The 10,504-nt window shown below is 34.7% G+C and overlaps 1 protein-coding gene across 1 annotated transcript; it reads right to left on the bottom strand.

The window, feature by feature from the left end:
- Positions 1 to 383: 383 nt before the first annotated feature.
- Positions 384 to 5,254, bottom strand: LOC110930370 (mitochondrial adenine nucleotide transporter ADNT1). The gene is made up of 8 exons (XM_022173672.2): positions 4,885 to 5,254; positions 2,624 to 2,672; positions 2,349 to 2,512; positions 2,216 to 2,253; positions 1,994 to 2,106; positions 1,794 to 1,907; positions 929 to 1,267; positions 384 to 837 (listed from the first exon to the last, which is right to left on the bottom strand). The coding sequence occupies exons 1-8, from the start codon at positions 5,037 to 5,039 to the stop codon at positions 754 to 756; spliced, it is 1,056 nt and encodes a 351-aa protein (XP_022029364.1). The 5' UTR covers positions 5,040 to 5,254; the 3' UTR covers positions 384 to 753.
- Positions 5,255 to 10,504: the final 5,250 nt, after the last annotated feature.

Raw genomic sequence — 10,504 nt, 5'->3', positions numbered from 1 at the left:
CCGCGCATCAACGCGCGCGGGTCTTATTACTAGTTTTATTTAACCATGAACTAGTTGATGCAATCTAAACCAAAAACAACACCAAACATAGTTAGCACCATTACATTTTGGTCTGTTTCAAGTTCAATTTTTTTATTTTGTTAGTCAGAGACCGAGTTTTAAGCTTTTTAAGATATCAAGCACAAGCCATGTTACGCTCGACTCAAGTCCAAACAGTCAAACAAGCAGGCTAAGCTTATCACCACAGGCTTGGTCTTGCGGAGTTACTAACAAACCATCTCATTAATAGTTTTAAGAGTATTACAACTTCCCTAGCGCCATTGCACGAAGAGAGCAATATATCAACTACCAAAATGATATAAAGCGGAAACCAACAAAACAAATTACATAAAACTCCATAACCTCTATTATACGTTAAATCGTTAATAATACTAATTCAACAATAGTTTCACTTCCAAGTTTGTCAAACTGGGCCTAAACTCTGTGAGCATTTCCTTATTATCATTGTTCATACATACCAATGGCAAAAGCTTAAAAGTCAAAACCCGAACTACAGCTGACATAAAACAGGGTTTCGGGTGCATACAGGCTGGTTGACCGGCTAGACTATACCAACATGGGCTAGCTAGTTCTAAATCTCTTTATTACCAAAAACCGATAACTCAAAGATATTAGCGACGATTTTACCACCTACCCTTTCGCATGCAAATTAACTAACACGAACGTTGAATAAGAATGTGATGTTTTGTTTCATTAATCGGATATCCTCATCTCTACCTTGAGTACATCCTTAACCACCTCATATGTCACAAATGCAATCGCTATCGATGGAACCACCTAAAAAACGAAACTTGATGTCATAAGTGTATGTTCTGTTTACAAAAGGGTATTTTAGTCTTTTTGGATATTTGATTAATAACATACTAACCTTGACTGAATTCGGGACCAAACCCTTGTACAAAGCGCCGAAACCCTCATAACGAACGGTTTTCCTGAAGGCATCAATCATACCAGTGTATTCAAGTGTTGAATTTCCTTTACCGGTAACAACTGACGCAGCGTGTTTCCAACCAACCATTTGCATTCTTCTGCGTATGACATCGAGTGGGTATGCAACCGTTTGACCAAAGGTTCCAGCAACGGCCCCACATGCGAGCTTAGTTGTCACGCCCAACTCCTTGTCTTCAACTAGCCCGAACGGTCTTGACTTCACCAAATAGTCTTTTAAGGATTCGTATACCGCGAAATTAAGTCCCACATATGGTATCTAGAAACATAAATGAACAAGTAAAAGTTTTGTTCATCGTCGTTAGAGTAAAATGCCATTTTTGTCCCTAAGGTTTGACCAGTTTTATGACTTTCGTCCAAAGGTTTGTTTTCTCGCATCTGGATCCAAAAAGTTTGAAATCTTTGCCATTTTCATTCGGCTCGTTAACTCCATCCATTTTTCGCCGTTAAGTCAGGGGTATTTTCGTCTTTTATGTTAACTTAAAGGGCAATTCGGTCTTTTGACTACTTGTACATTATGCTAAATGCTTGTACATAAAGTGAAAAAGACTTAATTGCCCTTTAAGTTAACAACAAAAACGGAAATACCCCTGACTTAACGGAGAAAAATGTAAGGAGCTAACGATCCGGATGAAAATGGCAAAGATTTTAAACATTTTGGATCCAGATGCGGAAAAACAAACCTTTGGACGAAAGTCGCAAAACTAGCCAAACCTTTGGGACGAAAATGACATTTTACTCTTGTCATTATTAACAATTATTTGAATGTTAAGTTGTTAACTTACAACGCCAATAACAGAAGGAAGCCATCCTTTGTATAACGCGCGTGGACCCTCTTCACGGAGTACTGTCGTAAGAGCATGCGCAATTCCTCTATATTGAGTAGAAGATTTATCAGTCTGCAAATTACCAACAAATTACTAATAAAGTAATAAATAAAAATAAATATCGTAATTTTGGTTAACAGTAAGATTTTAAAGAATACCTGGACAGTAATACGACCGCGAACCAAGTCCATCGGATAGGTCGCTGACATGGCAATTATTCCCGCACAAGCACCGGCTCCAAGGCGTAAAAGCGGTGTGAGTTCAGCATCACCTGAAACAGAAAAAAAAAAAAAAAAAAACCATTAAGTAGATTTATTTGACAGTGGTGAGTTAATTAGTAACCGGATTTGAAAATAAGAAAGGGAAGAATATTTTCATACCATTTCCGGTTTGCTGTCGATATAGCCACAAGATTCCCCTGTGTAGGTAAACAAGAAAGCATAGATATAAAAAAGCAATCCACTTTGACTTGAAAAAAGACGTTGGACCACGAAAGAAAGCGAGTAAGCATACTTGGATGCCTCTTCATAGCTAAAGAATTTGACAGCAGAGTTTGGGACAATGCGCGCACAATTGGTGCCATTTCCTTTAAACATTCCTTTAAAACCCTCGGTTCTCCATATATACTTTAGTCCCTGAATAGTTCCATTGTATTTGATCGCATGCGGATTTTGAACCTGTTATTTAACAAAAGTTATAAAACTTTAATCATCCATAGGCTGAATATCACTTTATAAACATAAGAAAAGTATAAAAACATAAAAAGATAAATAATACATGATCTCTACCTGAAGCAGAATTTTCAATCTTTCTAGAGGAGCAACAGCAGTACGCGATCTGCAACATAATATCATAAGTATTAATTTACCATCTCTATCCTCACTAATCTTATTAAGCATAATTACGTCCATGTTAAATGTGTCCGAATCATTGTTACTGGTTTTCACACTTAAAATCTGCCCGACGTAATTCTTGATTATACACATATTTAGTTCCTTAATCAATATTAATTTCATCTCCTTAACATTTGTTTTCTAAGATCTGACTGTTGGTTCAATAAGCATAAAGTAGAGGTAGTTCTTCTAATAGTTATCCTGTAGAATACTACTTTTAAAGTCAGGAAAGCACCATTTATTCCAAAAGCATAACAACCACATATTCAGATTTCTTGCCAAAACTGTCCACCTGCCTACTTTCTTAATCAATACCATATTTAATTTTCATTAATCAACTTTTAAACCAGCTAATAAACTAAACACCAAGCAGATTTAACCTATTCAGAAAAATTCAACATTCATATAATAATTAATTACACGGTTCCTACCTATGGTTTAGCCATTTTGATATTTTCATACCTGTTTATTGGAAATTACACCATTGATACCAACTTTTATAAATGGTTTTACCGTTGGTACCAGTGGCGGAGGCAATGTATAAGGAAGGGTAGCCCGGGCTACCCCTCAACTTTGTCAATGTAACCCTTCAACTCTGTCTGCGCAGTGTAAAATTTTTATCTTTTTACACAAATAATACCCCAAATAAAAAAAAAATGAAGATACCCCTAAATTTTTTGGCTAGCTCCGCCACTTATCAATACACCACATGTACGTGTAATTAATTCTACAAATGGTTTTTCACCATTTGTACACCCCATGTACTAATGGTGTAATCTCCAATAAATACACGCGGTGTACTAATGGTGAAACTATTTGTAAAAGTGGGTAATTTCCAATAAATAGGTACGAAAATGTGAAAATATGATGTACTAATAGTCTAAGACTATCCACATCAAGGATGTTTGTAGTTGATTCTTGGCCTATGTGGAGGGCATTTGTGAGAGGGATGGATTAGTGGGTGTTGTAGAGGATGACATGTTGGGTGTTCATTCTTAAGGATTCTTGGGGAAGAATGGTGAAGAATGGGAAAATGGTGGGTCCTTTCTTTTTTTTATTTACTTTAAATTTAATAAAATAATTATAATAAGGTTGTTTGTGGGAATGATATATATGTTATTGTTGTGGGTAAAAAGTGTTTGTGGGAAGAATAAGTGAAAAGCTGATGTGATGTGGCATGCTGATTAGGCTGTTTGTAGAAAGGATAGTCTTTCACTGATGCGCATAGTCTAATTAATTCTTCATATAACAATAAAACAAGTAAATTCACATATCTACAAACACATGATTGATTTACTAACTTAGGGGATGGTTCAAATGAAAACCACTTTTATTGTGAAAACTCGAAAACTAACTAAAAAAAGCCTAAGGGGGTGTTTGTCCTAGCTTTTATTTTTTTGCTTATGCTTATATTTTAAACTAGCTTATAGCTTATTTTCTATCATTTGATAAGCTCTTTTTTAAGTGTTTGGATTAACTTATAGCTTATTTTATATCATTAGCCCTTACACCAAGAAGTTTCTTCAAATAAGCTAAAAAACCATCTTCAACTTAGCTTCTATAAATTAGCTTATATAAGCTAATAAGCATAAGCTTAAAAAGCTAAACCAAACACCAAGTTAAGCTTATTTTGTAAAAAAAGCTAAAAAAAGCTATAAGCTTTGTTAAAAAAGCTAGGCCAAACACCCCCTAAAAAACACACAAAAATTTTTTTTTTTCAATTTTTTTTTATAAAAATCGCTAGTTTTTATATATAAAAAAAACTTTTTTTCAAAAAAAAAAAAAAAAATTTGTGTAGTGCACATGTGTAATAATACACATGTGTAGTACACATACACATGTGCACTACACAAAAAAAAATTTATATTAAAAAACCTGCGAAATTTGGATTGCAAAAAAAAAATAAAAAAAAAAATTTGTATGTTTTTTTAGCTTTTTTTAATTAGTTTTCGAGTTTTCACAATAACAATAATAACTAGTGGTTTTCATTTGAACCTTCCCCTACTAACTTAAATCACAAATTTCTAATCAGTAATCCAAAAGATAAACACAAAAAAAAAAACAGTAAATGATAATAATAATAATAATAATAATAATAATAATAATAATAATAATAATAATAATTCGATTAAAAGAACTTGAATGAAGAAACTAACACTCCGCCGGCAACACCTCCAGCGACGAGAGATTTACAGATTCCGAGCAAAGTTTGACGACTGGGAGCCTTGACACCTTCACTGGCGATTTTTGCTTCTTCAGCGATATTAGCGATGGTCACACTCGTTTTCCCTACAACGTCTTCCGATGTCATATCAACGACGTTACAAAGATTAGATTAAATGAAATGAAACCCTAGATAAATTTAGGAATAATTGCCGCCGTGAGGGACTTTCCGGCGATCTGAGCTGCGGGATAAAAATAAATGAAAGGAAAAGATGGGGGACTTATAGGAAGAGAGCACGTGTTGGTCCCTCGGGTTATTTTGAATTTTATAATAATAATATTATTATTATTTTAGTGGTGGCTCTGTAATGCTTGGACTATCTACGTTTTATGGTGCCAAGTGGCCCTAGAAAGAAAATTTAATTTCAGGTTAGAGGCTCGGTTTAGGGGTAATAAAATAAAAAGTTTAGGATAAATTACACTTTTCGCTTTTTATGTTTGTACCGGATTGCAAGAGATAGCCTTTAACTTCAATAATTACAGTAACAATCTTTTATTTGCAAAACCCGTTACACTCTACGTCCTTTATTACTAAGTCTAGTTAATTTTAAAAGTTAAAAGATATCATGTGCAGCTCACGTGAGGGCTTTTATGTCTTTTCAAAACCCTTGTTCTTCCCCCTTGTAAACCCTAACAAAAAAAAATACCGCAACCTTGCCCCCCACCATCGGAAAAATATAAAATATGGAGTCTGTTCTCCGGCGAAGTTATCCGGAACAGAACTGGCGTACAAAGGACGCCGCACACTCGACGATAAAACATGATCGTTACAAACGTTGTTTGTGGTTAATTATGGTTCTAACTCTAAACAGGTGGGTATTTTTTTTCTTTCTGTTTTTAAGTCAGATTTTTGTTTTATTGATAGTTGGTCGTGGTTATTATGGTTCTAACTCTAAATTATTGGGCGTTTAGAATGAATTCAGGATTTATGTTGATTAGCCCTTTTTGAATTATTATTTGATAAAGTGATGGCGGTATAATGAATTAGGTTAACGAATGTCTCTATTCAAGTATTCTAGTAGTAATCCCCTTTTGGAATACGTAATTGTTAATTAGCTTCTGTAATCTCATTCAGTTTTCCAACTTTTAATCAATTTAGGATTCAATTAATAGAGGAGTTCAGCTGTTGGAATTTGTTAAACAAAAGGGGATTTTATATAACAGATGGTTGTCGTTCAAAAACAGTAGAAAAAATCTGGATGAGATGTGTGAAGTCATTCACCAGCACTGACCGGGTTGCAGATCCGTTAGGGGCGGTGGATGTGGCCGGAGTGGTGGCGGCAGGATGAGGTGGTGGTGGCAAGATTTGGTGGTTAGGGTTTTAGGGTTAGAAATTTGGGGAATATGAAGTGTATATGCATTTTTTGGTTTTATTTATTAAACATTTAGATAAAAATATGAATTGACCAAAATACCCTTAAATGAATAAACTTAACTTAAATTTTTAATCTGGTTAGTACTAAAGGACGTTGAGTGTAACGAGTTTTGCAAATAAAGGATTGTGATTGTAATTATTAAAGTTAAAGGTTATCCGTTGCAATCTGATACCAACATAAAGGACGAAAAGTGTAATTTACCCAAAAGTTTATTTCGTCTAAGTTTGATAAGAAGGAATCTTAATCATTCATTTTTTTTAATTAATGTTTAAGATGAAAGTATAGGAGTGCAGGGTATCTTAGAAAAATCCTATTTATGCAGTGACGGATCCAGGACTTTTTTCTACTGGGTTCACTTTTTTAGATGCTCTTATTTCATAGGATCATACATACACAATTTCTGGTTTGTTCGATGGTTCGGGTCGGCCTTCTTTTGTTTTGGAACGGGTAGCGATGCGAAGGAATGAATGATGGAAGAGGTTAAAGGCTCTTGTTTTTACTTTAACCCTAACTAGTAGCAGGGAAAAGACTGCTTTTTAACAAAAATAAAAAAATGTAGATAGAAATAAGTATGTCTCAGTGAAAACTTTATATAAGAAAAAGTAAAACTTAACACGCACATTGTATAGCATTAAACCGCTGAAAAACTAATGTTTCCAAATATAAAAGTATGTAAAGAGAATTTATGTAGAAAATGAAAAACAACCATTGTTTAATATTTATGAATCTCTATAAATATGCAATTAATACAATCGTTATCAATTTATCATCAATGGATGAACGAACAAGGCTACCAATTAACTACAACAGGCGGACATTGAATTTTTATTGGATTTTAAATTAAAAACTAAGTTCTAAAAATCGCATGGAAAAAGTGAAGGGACAAGGTTCGAACTAAAGTCTACGTTATTAGAAAAGGAGCACTTTACCAACTTATCACATGAGATTCTTTGTTATGGGTTCACTCGTAATTTATTTATGGGTTCACTTTCTATTTTCTATATAGGTTTTCATTAATAATTCGAAACCGAATGGGTTCCTGGGAACCCGGTGTCTCCAAAGTAGATCCGCCCCTGTATTTATGGACTTTCTCTCTTCGCATGCAAGACACATGCATATTTCATCCCCATTTTTTAAACGTTCATAACTTTTTATACGACATTATTTTTTCATAAAAATTTCACCGTAAAATCGAGCTTCTTTTTATCTTTAATTTGAGTACCATATTTCTATATAAAATATAAAGACTAAAAAAACCCCACTAAAATGTGTTGTATTTCTATATTGTATAACATTTTTTGTGCTAGATTTTTGTACTATAATTTTTTGCTAAATTTTTTGTGCTAAATTTTTTTTTCTCAATTTTTTGTGCTGGATTTTTTTGTACTACATTTTTTGCTGAATTTTTCCGTGCTATATTTTTTTGTACTACATTTTTTGTGATATATTTTTTTGTTCTACATTTTTGTACTATATTTTTTGTACTAGATTTTTTGTGCGCTAGATTTTTTTGTACTAGATTTTTTTTGTTGTATTTTTAAAAAACAAAAATGGTGTCACATGTCATTTTCACTCCTATTTATAAGGACCAAAAAGCCATTCATTCCTAGTTATTAGGAGTGTCACATGTCATTATCACAATCCTTCTTAGGCTACTTAGGCAAAATCCACTTTTTAGTGGATCCTTCCCCCTCGGTTTTATATTAGATTTAATTTAACTATCAGGACATGTCGCGACGGTGTATTCGGTGTTTTATAAAAAACACGTTATATATGACAAAAAACAAAATATGTTAGATCAATAGAAAACCACAAAAAAGTTATAGGTTTATTTAGGTGAAAAGACTTACATGTCATTGCTTTTATCTATAAAATTACCAAAATACTCTTCTAGTTACTGGATTTTTTGGATGGAGTTAGAGGCGGGGAGCAAAATGACGATAAGTTAGAAAAAATCATGAAGGAAAATGGCTATTTTAAAATATTGGGGCAAAACCGTTAAAATAATCAAATCACATGGAGCAAAATAGAAGTTTACTCTTATATAAATAAATGAGGAAAATTACCAATATACCCTCATATGAAAGGTACATGTCATATTTAATTAAAAAATTTTACTATGTTAGTGTTAAAGGATGTAAGATGCAACGAGTTTTACAAATAAATGATTGTGACTGAAATTATTGAAGTTAAAGTGCATCTATTGCAATCTGATACAAAGGACGAAAACTATAATTTACCCCTCATTTTATTGACCTTTTTGATCAAAATCTTTAAAAAATTACATGGGATCCGAGTTCGTTAGGCTGACCCGCTCCAATCTCAAACGGATCCAATAGGCACACTAGTGATTAGAACTTCATCATTTCTCTCAAACCCTAACTACACTCGGTAATCCTTTGACTTTTCAAACCCTAACTACACTCCTCTCCATCTTCAGGCAAGGCTCCGGTTCGGGTGGTTAAAGATCTGGAAAAACTGATGAGAAGGTTTCTTTGGGGTGGCTATATGGATAAGTCTAAGCTTCATTGGGTTGCATGGGATCGGGTTGCCTCGCCGGTTCGGGTGGGGGGCTTGGGCTTACGTAACTTGACCGAAACTAACGTCGCGCTTCTTCTCAAGTGGGGATGGAGGTTCAAGAATGAGGTTAACAATTTTTGGGTGAAGGTGATTAATGTTATTCATTGCCACAGGTTATGTTAGGATTTTCTCCCGCTTTGTGCGTCCATTAACGGTGTCTGGCGTAATATTCATATGGTTTGTTCTGGTCGGTTTGTTGAGTATTTGTCCCTTAATAGCTTGATGGGAGGGGTGGTTGGGAATGGGCAGGATTTATTGTTTTGGCTCGATCCGTGGTTAACGTGTTCTCCGTTGAAAGTCGAGTTTCCTAATTTATTTCGGTTGGAGAAAAATAAGAAATGCAAGGTGAAGGAGCGGATTGTGAGACCGGTGTCTAATCCCTGTGGGAAGTGGATGTGGAGGTCCGAGCCTGTCTCTAATGTGGAGCTTGCTGAATGGAGTAGGTTATGTGGGTTGCTTCGTTCTGCTTTCTTATCGGATCATAATGATAGGTGGGATTGGCTGGCCTCCGGGTCGAATGGGTTCTCGGTCAAAGCTGTGAAAGAATTGTTTGACATTAATAAAGACTTTAGCTCGCGGTTCGTTTGGGAGTGGTGTAGGTGGATCCCGAAGAAATGCAATCTTTTCGCTTGGAGGGCCGAACAGGACAGGATCCCGACAAGGGAGGCGCTGTGTAGGAGGAACATTCGGGTTGATGAAAGCTGTTGCCCGCTTTGTAACTCGGAGGTCGAGTCGGTGGATCATCTGTTTACATCGTGCGGGGTGTCGGCGGTTATCTGGCAAAAGATCCAGGTTTGGTGTAAATCTTCTAATTTGTTCATTTTCTCTTTTCGTGACATCCTGGAGGTGCATAATTGGGTGGGTTTGGAAGGGCATAAGAAGGAGGTGTTTCATGGTATCGCCATCCTCGCTTGTTGGAGGATTTGGAAAGCTAGAAACGCGTTGGTTTTTGAGGGGAAGCCTTTTGTCATCAACGAGGTTTTTAGTGATATTAGATCTTGGGGTTTTGTTTGCTACAATAATAGAATGAAAGACAAATGTATAGATTGGAAGGATTGGTGTAGGTTTGTTATTTTGTAATTGTTGTTGGGTTGGCCGCTCGGCTTCGAGTGGTTGGTTGGTTTGAATAAAGTTTTCCTTTCAAAAAAAAAAGGTAATCCTTTGACTTTTCAATAGTAATATCTCTCCTCATCCCTAGGGGTGTTTATCGAATCGAATATCAAATTTTCGAATTATTCGAATCGAATTATTCGAATAAAAAACCCAATTCGAATTCGAATCGAATTCGAATAAATTCGATTTGATTAAGTTTTTTTAAAACATGTAAATAACTATTAAAATGAAACATAAGTTATAAAGCAGCCATAAAATATTCCAAATAAAATACCATAAGTCTAACATTCAAAACGAGAATTTGGGAATAACCACTACAAGTTAATATTTTTAGGGTTAGAAATCTACTGATAGATTTGCTACTTAGTTATGGGCCATGTAGTGGGTTTGGTAATAGGTAATTTTAATACTTAGAATAAATTTTGAAAATAATTTATAGTATAGCCCAATAAAAGTTATATATGTATTATATATAAAAATAATA

Source organism: Helianthus annuus, chromosome 3 (assembly GCF_002127325.2).
Source record: "Helianthus annuus cultivar XRQ/B chromosome 3, HanXRQr2.0-SUNRISE, whole genome shotgun sequence".
In the NCBI taxonomy this organism is placed as follows: Eukaryota; Viridiplantae; Streptophyta; class Magnoliopsida; order Asterales; family Asteraceae; genus Helianthus; species Helianthus annuus.
Note: the sequence above shows the minus strand (reverse complement) of the source record. Positions and strands in the feature narration are given on the sequence as shown.

Coding starts and splice junctions, on each gene's coding strand:
- LOC110930370 (XM_022173672.2), bottom strand. CDS start 5,039: ATGACATCGGAAGACGTTGTAGGGAAAACGAGTGTGACCATCGCTAAT. Junction 2,254..2,348: donor AGCTATGAAGAGGCATCCAA/GTATGCTTACTC, acceptor TTACCTACACAG/GGGAATCTTGTGGCTATATC. Junction 1,908..1,993: donor GCGGTCGTATTACTGTCCAG/GTATTCTTTAAA, acceptor GGTAATTTGCAG/ACTGATAAATCTTCTACTCA.